The sequence below is a fragment of the Impatiens glandulifera genome, chromosome 1 (genome assembly GCF_907164915.1).
Source record: "Impatiens glandulifera chromosome 1, dImpGla2.1, whole genome shotgun sequence".
NCBI lineage: Eukaryota > Viridiplantae > Streptophyta > Magnoliopsida > Ericales > Balsaminaceae > Impatiens > Impatiens glandulifera.
Genome location: NC_061862.1, coordinates 2854943 through 2877089, shown reverse-complemented (window position 1 = coordinate 2877089; position 22147 = coordinate 2854943). Strand labels below are relative to the sequence as shown.

Genomic DNA, 22147 nt, shown 5'->3' with positions numbered 1-22147 from the left:
TCTAACTAACCAAAAACATTGCTTCAAACATAAACAAAGCAATAATAAGAAGAAAAATATTAACACCCAAAGCCCCATGCGATGAACACATATACCATACTCAAAGAATTCCTTTTTTTTTTTAAAAAAAAAAAAAAACATTAATGTCATTCTTTATAGTCAACGTACTCTGTCCACACCCTTTAATTGCTTCTCTATAAATTCCCATCATAATCTCAATTCAATTCATCACAAATTCACCATGGCTGTTTTAAAGATAGCAGAATGGCTCTTATACCAGCTTTTAGCGATCTCATGTTACAAAGCAGCAATGAAGATGAGAAATTATGGTTCCTATTTTAGAAACCCATTTCTCAGATCCACACAACAACCACCTCCCTTGTACCCTACCGTATCAAAGTGCACCTTACAAAACCGGGAAAACCAAACGTTGGTTTGTGATATTGATCATGGAACCTTACTCAAAAATTCCAATTCCTCCTTCTTTCCTTTTTTCATGCTTGTTGCTTTCGAAGGAGGAAGTATTTTCAGAGCTTTTCTCTTACTTTTAACATGCCCTGTTTTATGGGTTTTAAACCATGACCTTAAACTAAAGGTGATGATCTTTGTCACTTTTGTTGGGTTAAGGTTGAAGGATATGGAGAGTGTCGGTAGAGCTGTCTTGCCCAAGTTTTATCTTGACAATCTTAACCTCGATGTTTACGAGGTGTTTGCTTCTACTGGGTCTAGGGTTGTCCTCACAACCGTGCCTAGGGTTTTGGTTGAGGGGTTTCTGAAGGAGTATTTGGAAGTTGGAAAAGTTTTAGGGACTGAACTGCAAACTTATGGGAATTATTTCACTGGTTTTTTATCTGGGTCTGGTTTACTTGTTAAGAACAAAGCTTTCAATGACTTGTTTGAAGATCAAAAGAAACCTGATTTAGGTCTTGGAAGCTCCTCTGTTCATGATCATCTCTTTCTCTCTCAATGCAAGGTAACAATTTCTCTCTCTTTTTTCTTCTTTTTTTTATAATACCTTAGACCTAATAGAAATTATTATAACATTTAGTCAACTACGATGATCATAACATGGAATTGTGCATGCAGGAAGCTTATGTGGTGATCACCAACGAAGAGAGCAAGAACACTAATGTGTATAATTCAATAATTAAAAGAGAGAAAAATCCAAAGCCAATAGTGTTTCATGATGGTAGGTTAGCTTTTCTACCAACTCCAATGGCGACTCTAGCCATGTTCATTTGGCTTCCATTAGGTTTCGTCCTAGCCATTTTCAGACTCTCTATTGGTATTTTCCTCCCATATAAAGCAGTCAGTTTCATAGGAAACTTAAGTGGTGTAAAAATCATAGTCAAAGGAATCCAAAACATCGAAGATCCAACGAAAACCACTAATAAAGGTGTACTCTACGTATGCACTCACAGAACACTCCTCGACCCTGTTTTTCTAAGCACTTCATTGAGGAAACCATTGACAGCCGTTACATATAGCCTAAGCAAGATGTCGGAGATATTGGCTCCAATTAAAACGGTTAGGTTAACTAGGGACCGAAAAAGAGACGGGTCGACGATGGAAAGGCTACTTAAGGAAGGAGATCTTGTGGTTTGTCCTGAAGGGACTACGTGTAGGGAGCCTTTCTTGTTGAGATTCAGCTCTTTGTTTGCGGAATTAACGGATGAGATTGTGCCGGTTGCGATGAACACAAAGGTGTCTATGTTTTATGGGACTACGGCAAGTGGTTTGAAGTGTTTGGATCCAATATTCTTTTTGATGAACCCTAGGCCGGCTTATTATGTTAATATACTTGAGAAGGTTCCAAAAGAGAAGACTTGTGCGGGTGGAATGACTAGTTTTGAAGTTGCTAACTATATTCAAAAACAATTGGGAAACGCGTTAGGGTTCGAGTGCACCACGCTTACTCGAAGGGATAAGTATTTGATGTTGGCGGGGAACGAAGGAATTGTTGAACGAGACAATAATACTAGAGAGAAAAAGGGTCGGGTTTAATTACGTACCACTATTTTTTTTAGCTTGGGGTCGTGGTTTGGTTTGTTTTGGATTGGGTGGGTTGTCTACTCAAACTTTGTTTAATTTGATTACAACATACGAGTTAAATATTATATTTGCATGTCACGCCCATTGAGCTAGTATGGTTTTATTTTATTTATATATAATAATAATAATAATATTTGTTATTGTTTTCCATTTGATTGTTCACGAGAAGTTAACTTGGATTAATCATTAATATGTGACATTGTACTATAAGTTAATATATATGTTTACTTTTCCTATATGATAGTTTATTTATTTTATTTAACGAAGAGATGATACATGTACAAGATGCCGTCTAATTTAATATATTGTGAGTCTTAAAGGACGATATTGTTTTATTTTTATTTTTTGATAAATATGTCCTTTTTTTTTTAAATATTGACTATTGATAGTTTGAAAATTATAATTGATGAGTTTTAAAATAAATTTTGGATTATTAAAATCTTGATTGTGGTTAATTTTAAAGAATAATTTTTATAAAAGATTTAAAATGTATTAATATATAATGATAAAAAATAATTAATATTTTTGTTAATAAATTGAGTGATATGATAAATAAATAAAATGAAATTATGTTTGATTTAAAAAAAAAATAAAACCAAACAAGTTAAAGTTGAAATATATTATTAACCCTCATGTTTAGAGGCCTTTGGATTGAGATGTCATAAGTGAAAAAAAAAATTATTCTTATTTTTTAAGTTTAATAGTTATGTTTAATTATATTTATAATGACTTATGGATCAAATCTTGGCCTAGGCGGCTGCCAAACCCTAGAGTTTCCTTGACCCTCTTGATCAAAAGAAAAATAATACCCAACTACTTGGGACTTGCTATTTATTGAATTTTTTCATAGTATATGGGACCATTGTTCAGGAGTTCATATTGGATTTTAATAAATAAGGTCAAAGCTTATGGATATGTATTTTTGCTCCTCATACTTTTTGCCTTTAAAGTCTACTAGCTTATACATTGTTGGTTGAATCTCTTGTTTTTTTATTTTTTTGGCCAAGAGGTTGATAAAATAAATTTGTTTAATCAACAACACAAGTATAAATAATAATAAAAAAAACAAAAATTAACATTATAAGACTTGGAGGAAACCAGCTAGCTAGGCATTTAATTGTGAAGAAAGTCAAATAGATTTAAGCCATTGTGCATTTAATGGTACTAAGAGTCAAATAGTTGATTTATCTATTTTCAAATAATGTTCCCATGGGGGAATGTGTCAAGTGTGACATTGCAATAACCCCCAACAACAAATTAAATGATCCAACATGACATGTGGGACTCTGCACAACCTTATTTGGTACCCAACCCAGATTATTAATGGCATTCTTGTGTAATTTTTGTTTTTCTTAACATAATTCTAATTAAAAAATATTAATGTACAATGTAAGAGAATAAAATATCTTAAATTAGGTAAGGGAAGTTAGTTTGATACCAATTATTCAACTTATTAATTGTATGTACGGTTTAATTTTATTCTATTTTGATCATTAATGCTGGATAAGATTTAATTTTATATATTATACATATATATTTCTTATAATTGTAATAATATTTAATAATTATTTTATTAATATATAATATCAAATTTTAATTAAAATAAAAAATAAATAAAATCCTTATTAAATAAGTAAACATGTTTAAAAATCATTAAAAAAAATTAAAGAAATTACATCTAAAAATTTGTTTAGTATTTGTTTTTTAGATTTTATTTAATAGTATAACAGTATGTTATTTATTTGTTAATATTTTATTTGGTAATAAAATTCATTTCGACCTATGTATTTGTATTTATTAACAAATTTAAACCTCTAAACTATGAAAAGTTGTATATATTAAAAATTGACTAAATTAACCATCTCACTTATTTACCTTTATTACGGTGTTATATTAATATTTGTTTTTAATATATTTTCTCTCTCTTAATTTTAATACTAGGTCATAAATATACTTATTTATGTATTTATTTATTTTATTAAAATAAATTTATAAAAAAATTAATATAAACAAAAGAATCTCACTTAAAATTATTTAAATTTAAATAAATTTGTATTTAAATATTATTTTATTCAATATTATAAAATATTTTAAAAAAATTATTTGATTCTTGATTTGAATCTAACTAAAACAAAAAAAAAAAAATCATATATATGGTATTAAAAATTGAGATAAATAAATAAATATATTTGAAATTAAAAAATTACATAAATAATAAATATTTTTTAAAAAAGAAAAATAAATCTAACTCATTTATATATATATATATATATATATATATATATATATATATATATATATATTAAACAAAATTAAATATATTTTAGTTTTTAGTTAAATTAAAATTTTCGAGTGCAAATTAATTTATTTTTAAAAATATTTTATAATATTGAGAAAATAATATTTGAAATTTAAAGTTATTTAAATAATTTTGGGTAAGAAAAACTTTTGTTTATATTAAAAAATAAAAATATTATAAAGTTATTTTGATAAAATAACTAATTGAATAAAACTATGACTTAGTATTAAAGGGAGAGAATAAAAAATATATTAAAGATAAATATTAATATATAAAAATTAATACCATAATAATATATATAAGTCTATATAAAATTTTCATAGTTAATATTGGTTAAATGTGCTAATAGTAATAGGGTAAAAATATATAAATTTAAATTTATTATGTGGCCGTGTTTATACATACAAGATTAAAATTTATATTTTATTATAATAATTACATATAAATAATTAATTTAATAACTATAAATAATTATTTTAACGATTAAATAAAATTTTAAAAAAGGATGAGAAAAAATAAGAAATTATAAACTTAAACACTAAGATTAGGGTGAGTCAAGCCAATCTCAAGTTAGCTCGAGCTCGACTCGACTTAGTATTTATTAGCTCGACTCAAACTCGAGCTTGAACGAGTTTATAAATTTGAATTCGAACGAGTTTATAAATTTGTGTTTAAACGAGTTTATAAATTTGAGCTCGAGTTCGACTATATATCTCTCAAGCTCAAACGGATCATCGAGCTTAAATAAGCTTCATAACAACAATTATCAAAGAGAATACTCCAATTCCAACACGAAATAGATTGTTGAGTAACTTGAGTTTACTGATTTTCGAAAAATAATATGAAGAAATGAAGCGACACAAGAAGGAAGAATGCTTGTGCATAAATGAGAGAAATGATGAAGAGGGAAGAGTGTATATGAATAATTGAGAAAATGATGAAGAGGGAAGAATGTTTGTGAATAAATGGATGATGAAAAAGGAAAAATATGTTAGGGCTGCAAATGAGCCGAGCCGAGCTCAAGCTTGCTGGAGCTCGAGCTCGCCTCGATTAAGTATTTATTAGCTCAACTCGAACTCGAACTCGACTCGAAAGTTTGAACAAAAATTGAATTTTCAAGTTCAAACTCGAGCTCGAACTCAAGCTCCAACTCGAACCAAATTTATTTTCAAAATAAAAATATCAAGCAATAATAACTATTCAAAATTCTAAAACATGATTGTCCAAAACATCAAACTACAATTATTAATCAAAATTTTAAAACACATAATTCCAAAACTATATAAATTGTTTGAACATTCAATATATTCTTCTTCTTTTACTCATGTTCTTCAATCATAACACACTTACAACTGACTACATTCAATAATATGAAATGGGTTAAACTTAAAAAAATACATGCAAAAACAAATAACAAAAAATTAACTTACTAAATTTAACCAAATTATATTAAATATAAAAAATTTACAATTTTTTTTATCTCTTATTATATATAATATATTAACTTTTTTTTTTATCTCTTTCAATATTATATATATAATATACTTTTATTATATATAATATATTAACATTTTATTATTTTTTTTTAATATTAAATATATAATAATAATTATTATATCCCTAATATTTATTTTTATTATATATAATGAATTAATATTTTTTTGAATATTATATATAATATATACTTTTGTTATATATAATATATTAACATTTTTTTATCTCTTTCAATATTATATATAATATAATTATTACATCCATAATATTTAATTTTATTTAATATAATAATATTTTTGTATCTCTTTAATATTATATATAATATATTAGTTATTATATTCCTAATATTTATTTCTACTTTTTATAATATATTAACCTTTATTTATCATTTTCATTATTATTTATAATAAACTTTTAATATATATATAATATATTAACCTTTCTTATATCTTTCAATATTATATATAATATATTAATTAATATATCTCTAATATTTTTTACCTACTTTTATTTTTTATACTTATTCAACTCTATCTTATATAAACATAAGTTTATAACTAATACTAATACATGAAAAAATCATAAAGAAAAGTATGATGAAGACAAACTTACCCATGTTAACCAACCAATTCTTTTCTTTATTGCCAAATTTATTTAAATAAAAAAGAAATCAAAATTATCTGAAAGAAAAAACAATAACTATAAAAGAAGTTAAAATAAAGCAAATTGCACCTTCTACGATATTCCCACCCCTCCTCACTCCTCACTCCTCACTCCTCACTCCTCACTCCTCACCCACCTTTAAAATTACTTATTTATCCCTATCACTTTTATATATTTCTATTTTTTATTTTATTTATTTTACTTATTTTATTTAATTATTAAGTTTTTTATCATTAAATATATTTAATTAATTAATTTTTAATATGTTTTTTCTTCTTGATTTATTTAATTAAAAATACAAAATATTATTATTTTTATATTATAATTGTTTAAAATATATAAAATATTGAAGTGGGTCATAATTTAAATAAATATAAATATTTAATATTTTATTATATTAATTATATATATATATATACTAAAATACTTATAAAAAAAATAATAGTTAAATGATTCAATTTTTTTTTTATAAATAAAATTATTTATAAAATAAGATAAAGTTTTTAAAATATTATATATTAATAATTAATGTTTTACTTAAACATAATATTTTTAATAATAGGTTGCCCTTACTTTATGACCGAATTAGTACGTGATTTCTTACTCAAGAAAGGAATGAAATGAGATGTTTGTTGAGTGGTTTTGATTTTATGATATTGATTTGATTCTCGATATTTAAGATTCATCAAATCCTCTCTAAATTGGGAGGAATGAATCCAATTTCATAACGATACACTTTCTCTCATTATCTTCACTCTCTTATTTTTTCTCTCTCATAATTTTAATTATAATTATAATATTATATATAATTTTTATAATTATATTATAAGTTATTTTATAATTAACATCATAATAAATTTTTATTTATTTATAAAATAAATAATTTCAATTATTTAAATAATAGTAAGGAATCATTTAAAATAAAATTTTAGTTATAATTACAATAACTAATAATAATATAATTAATTTTATAAAATTATTTTTATATATTATATATTAATAATAAAATTAAAATATAAAAATATAAAACAAAAAATGAAATAAAAATTTTATATAAAAAAATATTTAAAAATTAAATATGAAATATTTTAACAAAAATTATTATTAAAAACATTATACCATGTTATAATATATTATTAAATAAAATATTATATTTAATTTAAACGTATTTATCTACTATTAATATATAATATTTGAAAGACTTTGTCTTATATTATTTATGTTTAATAGATAATTATTTATTTATAATTAGTAAAAAAAATTGAAATATTCAACATTTTTTTGTTATAAGTATTTTTATTTTTATTTTGAAAAAATCTAATTAATATGAAAAAATATTAGATGTTTATATTTTATTAAATTATGTCACTTAAATATTTTATATTTTTTAAACAATTATATTATAAAAATAATAATATTTTATATTTTTAATTTAATAAAAAAAATTAAAATATTAATCATAGTTTTAATAACAAAATTATATTTATAATTTTTCTCTTATAAATTCAAACATTATCAATGGGAATTGAAATAATTAAAACTCTTAATCAAACACTACACTTCTATAAATCATACCCATTCTCATTCCATATATCTATCAATCCCAATCCTATTCTCATTTCTTTATTTGAACCAAACACCCCATAAATAACAAATTTATTTTATTTGATAACTCACAAAAGAATCAAATATACTTTTAACATAATGAATAACCTTCAATTCATTTTCACAGTATTATTAAGTAAAACATTATATTTAATTTGACTAATTATTAATATATATATTTAATTTGACTAATTATTAATATATAATATATTAAATACTTTATCTTATTTATTTGATAGATAATTTTATTTATAAAAAAAATTGAATCATTCAACTATTATTTTTATAAATACATTTCAATAGTTAATATATTTTAAACAATTATAATATAAAAATAATAATATTTTATATTTTTAATTAAATAAAAAAATATTAAAAATTAATTAATTATATTTAATGATTAAAAAAATTAATAATAAAATAAAATAAAATAAATAAATGAATAAAATAAGAAAGGAAAATATATAAAAGTGATAGAGAAAAATAAATAATTTTGGAGGTGAGTGAGGAGTGAGGCCACGTAGAAGTATTAGAAGGGTGCAAAAACCACCTCCCTAAAATAAATTCTATCTAATTACTTGTAAACTTTTGTGAATTAATAAGAGGTAAAGACTGAAGAAAGAAGAAGAAAAATAAGAGATGAAAAATAAAAGAAATTATTAAAACTGAATAAGAAAAGATAAAAACTAAAAAAAATTAGATAAAAGTGATTGAAGAAGAAGAATAACTAAAGAAGAAGAGAAAAAGAGTGATTGAAGAAGAAAAAACAACTAAAGAAGAAGAGATAAGAGTGATTGAAGAAGAAAAATAACTGAAGAAAAAAAAAGAAGAGTAATTAAAAAAAATATAAAAAAGAAGAAGATATGATGAAGAAGAATAGATGAAGAGTCACATATAATATTATGAATGAACGATATATTATGAAGGTCAGTCATAACTTCAAAATTCGAGTAAGTGCTTTAAGCTCTTTTCGTACACTCAGAGTCCTTTTTCATTCCTATTTTTATTTATTCTTTTTTTCCTTGTTCTTAGATGAGGGACGATCTATATATGTAATTTTACTCGTGTTTTTGATCCAGAAGAAGCAAGGCTTAGATTACCAGATCCTGGACACAATCTTCCGTCAGATGGGGAGCCCCCTGCCCGTACCAGAAGCTGACGTCGACGATTAGTGAGGAAAGTACCTAAAAAAATATTAGTTTTAGGGTATTAGAAAATAATTTTTATGAAAATATTTTTAAAATATTTTGAAATCATTTTCTATTTTTTTTAGAATTTTAGAAAATGGTTTGGGATTTCAAAATTACAAAAATAATTTTGAAAATTGAAAATTCAAACCAAACAAGCTTTAGGATCGGTCCTCTTGGTCCCAGTTGCGATTTCCTTCGGTTCTAGGCTAAAACCCTCGGTCCTAGGTCAAGGTCCCTCGACCGAGGTGAAGAAATTCTCAGTTGAGATGCTGGAGACTCTCGATCAGGAGTGGGAGTCTTCGGTCGAGGTGTAGGAGGCTCTTGGTCGGATGTAGGAGTCCTCGATCGGGTGCGAGAATCCTCAGCCCTAGGTTAACGTTGTACTAACTTTCTTCGGTCCTTAGTGTGAAGAACAATTGGTCCTAGGTTAGCCTTGGGCTAACTTTATTGGTCCTAGGTTAGTCTCAAGTTAACTTTTACCGATCCAAGGTGTGAAGGACTCTCGATTCTAGGTTAAACCTGGGTTAGGTTTCTCGGTCCTCAAGAACATCAAACTACATGTTTGATGATTTTGTTTGAGGCCTTGATCCTTTGATCCAAGGGCATGAGAAGCTTCGTATAGCTCCCATGATCATTTATAACATCATCTCGATCGGGATGATGTTTCATTCAACTCAAACAGTTTTGGTATAAAAAACGTGTTTTTGAGTTTTAAGGTTTAATGAAGCGTAAGGAGCTTACAATAACTTCTTTATGCTTTATATGGTCGAATGAAACTAAAATATGAACACTAGTTGTTCGTTTTAACCAATTTAAGAATTGAAATTTTTATTTTTATAAAATTTTAGTTTTTGATCAAACATAATCGAGATGACTTGAAAATGGCCCAAATATGCTCCCAACAACCTTAAAAACATGTTGAATAGCTTTTTAGGTTGATGTTCTTGCTTAATACAGAAACCCGATTTTGAAAATTTTCAAAACCAAATTTGGGGTTTTCTTATTTAAGTCAATTGATTGAGTTTTGTTTCAATAGAAAGCTTATAAATGATCATAAGCTCGTTTTTAATCAAAAAATTAGACAATAAAACAATATATGACATTGGCAAAACTAAAATATAAAATTTTCAATTCAAATTAGTAAATTGAATTACAGTGTGATTGAGAACTTACTTGAAGTTGAAGAACACTTCTTAACTCTAAGAGAAACTTTCTGAATGCCTAAATCAGAGTCTTATAACTAGAGCGGTCAGACGGGCCAACCCATTATGGGCGGGCCTACCCACCAAAACCCATCGTTTGATGGGTCGACGGTGGGCCGACCCTCCATCCCGGCAGGCTGAAAACTCCCAACCCAACCTAAGGTGGGTTGCGGGTTAGGCGGGCCAACCCGCGGTTTGTCTCACTACAAAAATAAATAAAAATCATTAATAGTTCTAGAAAACAAGAGTTCAAGAACATAATCAAATAGTCATAATACACACCAAACAAGAATCTTGTCTATCGTTACACATTAATTGACCAAATAGTTCAATAAAATAACTAAAATTTTAAAAATTCATAAAATATAAATTTCAGTAAAGTTAACACTCTTTAAATATAATCAATCGAGATATAATCCATGTCAAATCATTCTCCTTCATCGCCTTTTTCTTCAATGTCTGCATTAACATCCTCTAGAACATTTGATCCTTGCTTGAACAATATTGATGTAACTATTATGTTGCCTTCTTGATGAAATACACAAAAATAAAGGTAGTTAAAAATTTAAATCAAAATAAACTAATATATGAAGTCACAAGTCACAAATAAGTTAAGAACATAATTAAAAATTTGTAAATAAAATTATCGATAGCATATCCATGTAACCAATTGTGAGTACAAATAAGAGCTTGCACATTTTTAGGAAGAGTGAAACTTCTATACTTGGTAAAAACTCAAGCACCAATGGAAAAAAGTTGATTCTAATGTAATAGTAGTTATAGGAGTATCCAAAATATCACATGCCATAGCGGGCCAACCTAAGACCGACCCACCTAGGCCCGCGATCCGAGCGGGCTGGCCTGTGTAGGCCCACTTTCAAATGGATTACTAATATTTCAACCCAAACCGTCTAAATTGTTTAACGGGGCAGGCCAACCCAACAAGCCTAACCCAAATTGACGGCTCTACTTATAACCTTACACGAAATTTCTGAATTTTCAGAAAAGCTTGAAGAGTTTTAATGGAGGATTTATATTTGGGCTTGATTGAGAGGGGTGGAATGGATCTCTTACCTTCGATATGTCTAAAGGAGGCTATAGGTTCATCAACCAAGTGGGTCAGATTAAGTAAAAAAGCCATTGATGATCTTTTGTTTGATCTCCGGCTAATTGCTGGTATAGGCCGTGATGATACCTCAATGTGTGGGATAAATGATCAATAGAGTAGGGTGATCATTTCACTTTTTAAATGAAAGTCAAAAGGTTGAGAAACGACAAAGTTCCATCTTTGAAAAATCAAAGATGGGAACTGTTCTTATCTAGTTCGTCGTCGCGAGGAAGAAGACAAACCAGACAAGAATAATGTTGTTTCCTCCTTCTGCATTTAAGCGACGAGGAAAGGCTTAAATGTCATTGTTTCGAGCCTAAGCGCGGATGCTAGGCATTTCGTTAGCGCTCCATTGTGATGGTGATTCGCGCGCGTCTGGGCTGATGCCGTTGGAGGCATTCGTCTATTGGTCCCGTGCTTCGCGAGCGCGCTCTCCTTCGTTCAACGAGCGACACAGATGGCTCTCGTGCATTGGATGAGCTTCCAGCGCTCATCTAATAGTTGTAGGGTCTGCTGCAACAAATCCTGGTTTTGGCGGCCGCAAATCTAACTCCATTTTCAACCTAAGGGTTTTTTAAAATTATTTTCCCCAACTCCATTTGACTTCATTTTTAACCTACAAAATATACAAAATATTTTTAATAAATATAAATTTATTTTGTCAATTTTTTTATTATATATTTTTGGATTTTAATAAATAATTTATTTGTGATAAAATGGATACAACATTTATTCTAAATTGTTTATTTTAATTATCCTTGATTAATTTGAGATAAAATGAGTATAATATTTATCCTAAATTATTTTATTTATTTTCTTTGGACATCATTTTAATTTATTGGGATTTATTTATCACAATAATTAATTTAATTAATTAATTTTGCTTTTTATTAATTTTGATTTTATTTATTTAGAATAATTATTTTTAAAATTTATAAATTTGATGGATAAAATTTGAGTGTTTATACTAGATTTTTTTAATAATTGAGCATTATAGCAATAACTAACACTATTTCAGTTAATATATTTTTTAACATTAAGGAAGTTAGTACAATCCAATCCTATGCTTATTTTTAGAATCAAATTTTTAGTATCAAAACATTTTCTATTTCAATGTATCTAAATAAGTACAAATATCTAGGGACATATCCATGTTAGTGTTTTTGTTTTAAGATAGTTCCTACTTAAACAAAAAAAAAAGTTACAATTTAGTTCTTTACTTCTAAAAAAAATTTGATAAAACACATATTCATCCCTTCGTTTTATTTATAATTTTTTTAAACTAATCTCAATTTTTTTTTATTCCCACACTAACTATAATTTTTGGATCCGTCCCTACACATATTAACACAAAAGTTACCGTTTAAACAAGATGAATGTGGGCAAGTTGAAATTAAGCTATGTAAAGGGAATAATACCCTTAAGAAAATTATACATGAATAAACAAAAAAAAAATATCAATAACATTATTGATCTTAATAAATATGCATAATTCTTCATTGTTTGTTGTTTGCACTAGATGGCCATAGAGGTTATCTGAAATTTGTTTTACCTTTTTTAAAAACACATTTCATTGAAGCCATCAACAAATAACAAATATGCCTATTATTCTCCATGCCCAAAATGATAATTCAGATTTGAGAATAATTTATTATCCATCTTAATAGGAAATAATGAGTCATGATGCTTTGGTTAGGGTTAGAAGAAAAAAAAGAAGTCTTTATAATTAGGCCCAATCCAATAGGAGGTGGTTGGTATATTGGAAAAGGCCCATTCTTTGACAAATTTGAGATTACTAAAACCAACGCCCTTCTCAAAGTTGTCGTCTTGAGCTCGTTCTTCTTCTTGGGGGGTGTTGTACGCTATCTTCATCAACTCCATCTTCTCAATTGTTACTGCAAACAAAAACCCTACTGCAGCTCAATCTCAAAACTCTCTACGATAATGGGTAATTCATTTTACATTCTTTATTCGTCTCTTTGCTGCGATCTGAGATTTCTTTTATATACTAATTTTCCCCTCTTTTTCGATCCATCTATTCATTAATTATACTTTAAAATCGGTAGTTTCTATACTTGTTAGAAAGTTTGATTAGCTAGCCGAACAGCTTTAGGCGGCTGGAAATGAATTGAGTTGACAATTCTATGTGATTATTATCCATTTACCCACTTGTTACTGACTTGATGGAATTCTCTCACATGCTAGATATTGAAGAGGAAATCCGTGCCCTGCAGCTTGATTCGTCAGGTACCTTGACTTTCATAATGATTTTAGGTTTAGGGTATCTTCCTAATTGAAAAACTAATCACTTGATAGTAATTAATTAAGTGTTTGTCCATGGGTTGTCCTTAAAATTGAAAACCTTGTTGAATTCTGCTAGAGGACAATAATCTGGTGTCTAATGGAGAAGATATGGAAGCTGAAGAAGCTGGAAAATCAGCTACGATTGAGGAAGAAGGTACACAATGTTATTGATCAACCTTTTGAGTTTTCTCTTTTTCCTTTGTGTGATCTCTGTGTGATCCCAATAGGGTGTCTCCTTGTGAACTTTCAGCATAAGAAATATTTGCAACTGTTCATGTAACATTGCAAAATGAGTGCTTTCCTATAAAACTTACATCATGTGTTACATGGTTTCAGATATGGAGGTTGAAACAAATACGAATTCTCACCCTGTTGTGGAGGAAATAGAGCATGTTGTAGGTACTAATTTCTTATTTTATTTTCTACATACTGGGTTTCTATTTGAAAATGTTGCATGTTTATGTACAATTCTTTCATATTTCTGAGTTTTTAAGTAAATTCCCTTACCATATTTTTTGTTCGATGCTTTTTACATTCCAGAACAATTATAAATTTAATTTTTACTTGTAAAATCTTTGTGTTGTTTAGAGAAAGAAATCCCTGTTCCTGAGGAGCCCATTGTTGAAAAAGAAGATAACACCAAGAGACATTTGAATGTAGTATTTATTGGACATGTTGGTACGTCATTTAACTTTTCTTCAAGTTCATTCCATAATATAGGTAGTTTCATGTTCATTTCTGGGATCTTGACCCCTGCAAATCGTTTTGGTTGATCTTAATTCGTTTATTAACTAGTTTTATTTTTTGACACATGGTCATTCTATTAAAGATGCTGGAAAGTCTACTACTGGAGGACAGATTCTCTTTCTTAGTGGTCAGGTTGATGAACGAACTATTCAGAAATATGAAAAAGAAGCAAAGGATAAAAGTAGAGAAAGTTGGTGAGACTCGTTTAATTTAGTTTTGCTTTGGCTTTTATTTTTCTTTCACGGTACTTTCTTTGATGAGAAAATGGCTCGGTTTCAAGACATCATTATACATGCTTTATCCTATGTTGGCTGCAATTAAGTTCTTATGAGAAATAATGTTGTGTTGAGATGAAGGCTGACCAAAATAGATAGAATGGAACTACACCCCCACAAACTGAGAGCTAGGTTTCTGAGAATAAATACTAAATAGATGCTGGGCACCATTATGAAGCTTCCTAACTTATGTGTTTCATCACACCTACCCATTTAAAAGGGACCAAATGGAAATTTCTAACAAGCCGAGTAGGTGCATTTTTTTTTTCAGTTCATATATTATACTAGTTAATTAGGTGCATCTTTTGCATAATACTAACATTATTTAAATTAGAATCTGTACTTATACATGGTTTTTGGTTATGTATTTAGGTATATGGCATACATCATGGACACTAATGAAGAGGAGAGGGTTAAGGTATTTGCCAAGACTTCCTTTGCTTTTAGGAACTCTTTTGGATCTTTTGATTAGTTTAATATTGTTAGTTCTTTCTTTTTCTTCATTTCGAGGTTGGGTTTACTAACCTTTCCTCGGTTATTTGTCATCTGAAATTTATTTAGGGGAAAACAGTTGAAGTAGGAAGAGCTCACTTTGAAACAGAGACAAGCAGGTTCACAATCTTGGATGCACCAGTAAGTCATGTTTGTATAGTTGTTGTAGTCTTAGGGAGTGTTTACTCTTCATACTTTCCATTTAATGCCCTACAAAAGCAACTTTCTTATTGGCTTGATGAGGCACATATATGTGGAGCAAGTAGTGGTAGAGCATAAGAGCTCATGTCCACAAGGTCATGAATTTGAATTCGAGTCTTCACACCCGAACCATTTAAAAAAAATAAGATATGTGAAGCAAGTAGAATAACAATGTGAATAATAGATAAATTTGTATAGGTCTTCCTGCTTGACCTACAGATCTGTCAAAATGCATGGAACAAAATGCCCTCTTGCATGCTTTTTCCTGTTCAAGAAGGCATTTTGATTAAATCTGCCTCTCTTTTTCTTTGTGCTTATGGTGAAATCTATATTCAGGGACATAAAAGTTATGTACCAAATATGATCAGTGGAGCATCTCAAGCAGATGTAGGCGTATTGGTAAGTTACACGATGATTTGTTAACTTCAGTACAAGTGCTGTATTTGGCTTCTTGCTGGACTTTTCCTTTTGAATGACAGGTGATATCTGCCCGGAAAGGGGAGTTTGAGACTGGATATGAAAGGGGAGGACAAACGCGTGAACACGTTCAACTTGCAAAGACCTTGGGTGTCTCAAAGTTGGTGGTTGTCATAAACAAGATGGATGATCATACTGTTACTTGGTCAAAAGAGAGGTATATTTCTAAATTTCTACAGTTTCTCTCACTTTATCTAGGATGCGTTTCATCATGATGTTGTTGTTGGATCAGATATGATGAAATTGAATCCAAGATGACCCCGTTTCTGCGAGCTTCTGGTTATAATGTCAAGAAAGGTAAGTTGTGTTTTTTAATTTACTTGTGTTTAATTGGATGTGCTGCCTTGAAATTGAAGTAATATCTAACATTCAATATTCTAGTATGTATCTTGATTTATATATGCAACAATGTAAAAATTAATCAGGTTAATTGTCATTAACTGTTGAAAAATCATTTTTTCCCAAATGAATCCTATGCAGTCATATAATAGAATTGGTAGGATTGCTAAGAGACCTTCAAAATACCTTCTTTTTCTCCATGCGATGCTAATTAATCGAGTAATAGTTAGATGCTTATTGGTATTTTAATTGTGCAGATGTTCAGTTCCTTCCCATATCTGGACTTGTTGGTGCAAATATGAAAACAAGAGTAGACAAAAAAGTATGCCCTTGGTGGAATGGACCTTGCCTCTTTGAAGTCCTTGATGCTATTGAAATTCCTCTTCGTGATCCCAAAGGTCCATTTAGGTGAGGAACTCCTTCTCTTCACTTTTGCTTTCCATCTCCATTGTAAATTTTCCCCGGTATTTGATGGATTGCTTATTTTAGTATATGGTTCTCGAATTGGAATTTAAATGGTGGGAGGATATATATATATTTTTGAACGTAAGATTTTTAAATTTATCACATATCAAGGTATATTTTTAATGATTATTTATGTTCAGTGTTAATGTTTGTGGTAGTGGTGGTGTATTTAACGGCTATTGATTCAAGTTTCTTAGTTATAAACTTTTTACTGATTTACAGTTACAAGTATTAGTTAAGCACTGGCTTATTATCTGCTTTATTAGTGACGGTTGCTGGATATGTGCTGCTGTCACTCCATCTGTTTAATTTATTGCATCATTTTGTTTGTGGTTTTATCCTGATGCTCAATTTATGACATTGTAGAATGCCTCTGATTGACAAATTCAAAGATATGGGAACTGTTGTGATGGGAAAAGTAGAATCCGGTAGTATTCGTGAGGGCGATAACTTGATAGTCATGCCAAATAAGGTTCAATCTCTAACATCTTTTGATTTATTTAAATCCTTAATTTAGGACGTTCATCTTTTACAGGATGCATATTTATCCTAGATTAATAATTATGCAGGCTCCAGTTAAAGTTGTCGCAGTATACTGTGATGAGGACAAAGTTAGGCGTGCTGGCCCTGGTGAGAATTTACGTGTTAGATTATCTGGCGTTGAAGAGGAGGATATTTCAGCTGGTTTTGTGCTCTGCAGTGTTGGTAAACTCTTTTTAAAAGTGACTGATTGAAATTCTAATGTTTTATCATCGAATCTAAAAACTAATGGGAAATGGTATACTTGCAGACAGGCCAATCCACGTGTTTCCTGAATTTATCGCTCAATTGCAGATTCTGGAGTTGCTGGATAATGTAGGACTGTTGTAACTAAAACTCCCATCAGTTTGGTATTATTATTATTATTCCTAAATGATTTTGAATTATGCTGAAACTAAAAACTGCAGGCAATCTTTACTGCTGGATACAAAGCTGTGTTGCACATTCATGCTATTGTGGAGGAATGTGAGATCGTTGAGCTAATGCAACAGATTGACCCCAAGACTAAAAAGCCTATGAAAAAGAAAGTTCTCTTTGTGAAAAACGGCGCTGTTGTTGTTTGTCGCATACAGGTTAGTTGTGGGGCTATTTTGGTAATCGTTTTTCTCATTTATCTAGATTATGATTTGGAAAAATTTACATTTAGTTTGTTTGCCAAAAATCACAATCATTTCTAAACTAATCTGGACAATCACTATACGAAATGAAGCCAAAAATCATTATATAATCTAGATTTATTAAATTTTATTTCAAATGAAGCAAAATGTCACTATAATCTGGATCATGATGCCAAACAAAAACTTTTGTGATATATACCATTTTCCAAATAGGCTCATTGCAATTCTTCTTTGTTCTCTCGCTGTCCATTTACCGTTTTGCTCGATCCTCGTCCTGATTGAACTTATCCTTCACAAAATGCTTATCCAGGTCAGTAACTCAGTATGTATCGAGAAGTTTGCTGATTTTCCCCAGCTGGGAAGGTTCACTCTTCGTACTGAAGGTAAAGAAAATAATGACCCCCATACAACTATGAAAAAAAGAAATTTTGTTTTCTCACAATTGATGTGACATGCAGGGAAAACAGTTGCTGTAGGTAAAGTAACAGGCTTTTAAACCATGAAACAATTTTTTTTGGAACAGGTAAAATTCATCTTTCCATTCTTGCACTTCCTTGGTTAGAAGAATAATGCATCCCTTTTGTTTATTTACATTATCTCTTCCCTTGTTGCAGGCTGAGTAGAGTCAATATTCCTCAATTTCATTATTGCGGAACATGATGTTACTGAAGGGTTTTTTTACTTGAATGGAATGAAACACTCACCCAATGAGTATAAAAAGCTTTAAAAATACACATCTTCTGAGTTGCAGTTGTTTATTGTGCCTTGAGATTGCCCATGAATTTTGGATAAACCAGTTTTCTAATTTCGTACTGTGATCTATTTATATGACATTATTACAAGTGTGTTGACATTACAATTTAGTATTTATATGGTTGTGATTATCCCAAGTTTTCCTTGCCCTGTATTTTTAAGTGTCTTTTTTCTTTTAAATTGGTGGGAACTAAACATAATCTTTTGGCCTAATTGTCTTTTGTTCGCTGAAGAGGACAGACGTAGACCTTTATGCCGGATTTTAAGACTAGTGTTTCACTCCGGATTTTAAGACTAGTGTTTCACTCCGGATTTTAAGACTAGTGTCATTTATCACGTGACTAGGATTTTTTTTACTGTCAAACTTAAAAGGAGGAAACTATTTATCAAATTCTTCTCCTTGTGGGCATTGTCATAAAACGATTCCCGATTCCCGTAGTAGCCTAAACCGTGAAAATGGGGTTGTGGGGCTCTCTGATCATGGGACACATTGAATACCGTTTTTAATTGGAATGTGCCACTTATCGATGCCCGAATTTGTCGTACTCCGAAAGAATCAAAGACTTTATGTTTATGTTTTCATGCGTTTGCTTCTATTCGAAAAATAGAGATATCTATTCGAAAAATAGAGATATTGTACATATTGAGAATCAAAGGCTATAATTAACGGTAGTAGATAGATAGACTTATCCCTGAATTCCCAATAAATTTTGAAACTTGTTCTCCCATGGCGTTCATTTAGCAATGTCCTTGTTGACTACTGCACCACCAATCGCCATTTCAGTCCAATCTTCTCATCTTTCAACTTTAGAAACGCAATGCACCAATCTGAGAGACCTCCAAATGGTTCACGCCCATTTCATCAAAACAGGTCAATCAAAGAACTCATCTGTCGCCAGCCGGATCTTATCTTTCTGCATAACCAAACCAGATGTAGATATCAACTATGCTTATAGAGTATTCTCTCAAATCGAAAACCCAAATCTATTCTCATGGAATACAATCATCAGGGGATTCTCCAACAGCTCAATCCCAAAGATGTCTATCCTTCTATTTATTGACATGTTGGTGAATTCATCGGTTCAACCACAAAGACTTACTTACCCTTCACTGTTCAAAGCTTATTCTCAACTCGGAAAGGCCCGTGATGGAGCTCAGCTTCATGGTAGAGTCATCAAACAGGGTCTCCAGTTCGATCCTTTCGTAAGGAATACACTATTATGTATGTATTCAAGTTGTGGGTATTTGCCAGAAGCAAGAAAATGCTTTAACGAAGACTGTTTTATGGACGCTGTGGCTTGGAACACCATGCTCATGGGTTTCGCTAAATGTGGGAAGATAGATATTGCACGCAATTTGTTCGATGAAATGCCAGTGAGAAATCAGATTTCTTGGAACAGCATGATAAGCGGGTACGTTAGGAATGGAAAGTGGGCAGAGGCTTTACTCGTTTTTAGACAAATGCAAGACGAGAATATCCAACCGAATGAGTTCACAGTCGTGAGCCTATTGAATGCTTCGGCTCGATTAGGAGCACTTAAGCAAGGTGAATGGCTTCATGATTACGTAAAGAGAAACCCACAAATTGAAATGAACACAATCATTGTAACTGCACTTATCGACATGTATTGCAAGTGTGGCATTGTCGAATCTGCATGGATAGTGTTTGATTCCGCACCAAGAAAAGGACTATCATGTTGGAATTCAATGATCTTAGGCCTAGCAAATAACGGGCATGGAAACAAAGCCATAGAGATGTTCACACGCTTACAAAGATCAAACATTGAACCAGACAAAGTCAGTTTCATTGGAGTCTTAACAGCTTGTAACCATTTGGGTTCTGTTATTAAAGCAAGAGATTACTTCAGATTAATGATTAACGAATACAGAATCAAACCATCGATAGAACACTACGGTTGTCTGGTTGACACGCTAAGCAGGGGTGGGTTAATCAAAGAAGCTGAAGAAGTTATAAGAAACATGAAGGGGATGGTGAATCCAGATGCGGTTATATGGGGTTCGTTATTATGGGGTTGTAATAGGTATGGAAAGTTGGAGTTGGGAAAGTGGGCGGCGGAGAAACTAAGGGAGGTGAATTCAAATGAGAGTAGCGGTTATGTACTTATGCATAATGGAAATGCTGCAAATGGTGATTTTGAGAAAGGTGTAAAAGAGAGGATGTTAATGAAAGAGAAGAAGATTGGTAAAGTGCCTGGATGTAGTTCTATTGAGATTGATGGTCAGATTCATGAATTTGTAGCTAGTGGGAATTGTCATTCCATAATTCAGAGCAAGAACCATGAGATATTTTCTTTACTCATGTAGATAGATCTTAATAATTGTGTTATATATAGTGGGATTATGCTGTTTAAGGATAGAATGAATACATAGCCTCAAATTGAAATGGTTAAACCGAATTCAGTTCGATTGGTTCAGCAGTTGAAAGGCCGTTGACATGACACAAACTCAGCTATTCTCCGAGTTGACTCACTTCTTCTTCCCTTTCATATTGATTTAAGTATCCCAAGTTTATGACAACATATGTATATAGTATTCTCAATAAGTACATTTAATATTTATGTGAACCCCATATATAGCTTTCATAGTACATCTTATGCATTTGAATCATTACAAGAATTATAGAGCTTCCTATGCACTCTTTTTATTGAGAGCCCTTTATAAGGTTTTCTTCACATTAAACCTTTCATCTAAAAACCAAAAAACCATAACTTTTATATCTCTTCCAATCATGTTAGGTTTCACAGTAATTCTACTCGTTTGTAAAAAATTCATCTATAGTTTTGAACCAGAAGTTTTAGTGCCATTATTGATAACATTTGATGATAGGTCATACAACATAGTTAATGAAATTAAGAGCGTTAGTGAATACCGGAGTCTTCGAAGGTGAACGTTTGTTATGGAGATAGTAAACAAAATATATTGATCGACATCTCATCCCATCTAATCTAATGACCTTACACACTTTCACACACCTTTTATCACATCTCATCTCATGACCTTATAGACTTTCCCACACTTCTTATCCCTCGTCAAACCAAACATCAATCTCCCCAATCGACCTCTCATCTTCTGACTCATACTTTTTCATATGCCTATTTATCCCCTTAGCAAACCACTCACAAATTCTAATTTTGACCTCTAATCTCGTGACCATGAATACACACGTTTATACTCCGGTCAATCAACATCTCATTCATATAATTTTAACCACTAATATTTAATTTGTTAAAAGAAGACCTTTTTATATTTATCCTCATTTCGGCAAATCAACCACCAAATCTCAATCGACATTTCATCTCGTAA

The 22147-nt window shown here is 30.0% G+C and overlaps 3 protein-coding genes across 3 annotated transcripts; all 3 read left to right on the top strand.

Moving 5' to 3' along the window:
- The first annotated feature begins 220 nt into the window (after positions 1–220).
- LOC124922096 (glycerol-3-phosphate acyltransferase 1) lies at positions 221–2004 on the top strand. The gene is made up of 2 exons (XM_047462823.1): positions 221–973; positions 1087–2004. The coding sequence occupies exons 1-2, from the start codon at positions 242–244 to the stop codon at positions 2002–2004; spliced, it is 1650 nt and encodes a 549-aa protein (XP_047318779.1). The 5' UTR covers positions 221–241.
- Positions 2005–13429: 11425 nt separating this feature from the next.
- On the top strand, positions 13430–18954 carry LOC124920638 (eukaryotic peptide chain release factor GTP-binding subunit ERF3A). The gene is made up of 19 exons (XM_047461172.1): positions 13430–13561; positions 13819–13860; positions 13994–14071; positions 14254–14316; positions 14506–14595; positions 14747–14858; positions 15312–15357; positions 15501–15572; positions 15969–16031; positions 16112–16266; positions 16342–16406; positions 16706–16856; positions 17280–17385; positions 17483–17618; positions 17704–17768; positions 17861–18025; positions 18381–18453; positions 18529–18593; positions 18685–18954. The coding sequence occupies exons 1-18, from the start codon at positions 13558–13560 to the stop codon at positions 18564–18566; spliced, it is 1524 nt and encodes a 507-aa protein (XP_047317128.1). The 5' UTR covers positions 13430–13557; the 3' UTR covers positions 18567–18593; positions 18685–18954.
- A 565-nt stretch (positions 18955–19519) lies between these two features.
- Positions 19520–21431, top strand: LOC124919426 (pentatricopeptide repeat-containing protein At2g42920, chloroplastic). Its single transcript, XM_047459661.1, has one exon. It carries the CDS (start codon positions 19568–19570, stop codon positions 21146–21148), a length of 1581 nt encoding a protein of 526 aa, XP_047315617.1. The 5' UTR covers positions 19520–19567; the 3' UTR covers positions 21149–21431.
- The last annotated feature ends 716 nt before the right edge of the window (positions 21432–22147 follow it).

Excerpts from the sequence above, each read along its gene's own strand:
- LOC124920638 (XM_047461172.1), top strand. Across the intron at positions 14,596-14,746 it reads AGTATTTATTGGACATGTTG|ATGCTGGAAAGTCTACTACT; the intron begins GTACGTCATTTA and ends ATTCTATTAAAG. Across the intron at positions 17,386-17,482 it reads TGATAGTCATGCCAAATAAG|GCTCCAGTTAAAGTTGTCGC; the intron begins GTTCAATCTCTA and ends ATAATTATGCAG.
- LOC124919426 (XM_047459661.1), top strand. The coding sequence starts at position 19,568 with ATGTCCTTGTTGACTACTGCACCACCAATCGCCATTTCAGTCCAATCT.
- LOC124922096 (XM_047462823.1), top strand. The coding sequence starts at position 242 with ATGGCTGTTTTAAAGATAGCAGAATGGCTCTTATACCAGCTTTTAGCG. Across the intron at positions 974-1,086 it reads TCTTTCTCTCTCAATGCAAG|GAAGCTTATGTGGTGATCAC; the intron begins GTAACAATTTCT and ends TTGTGCATGCAG.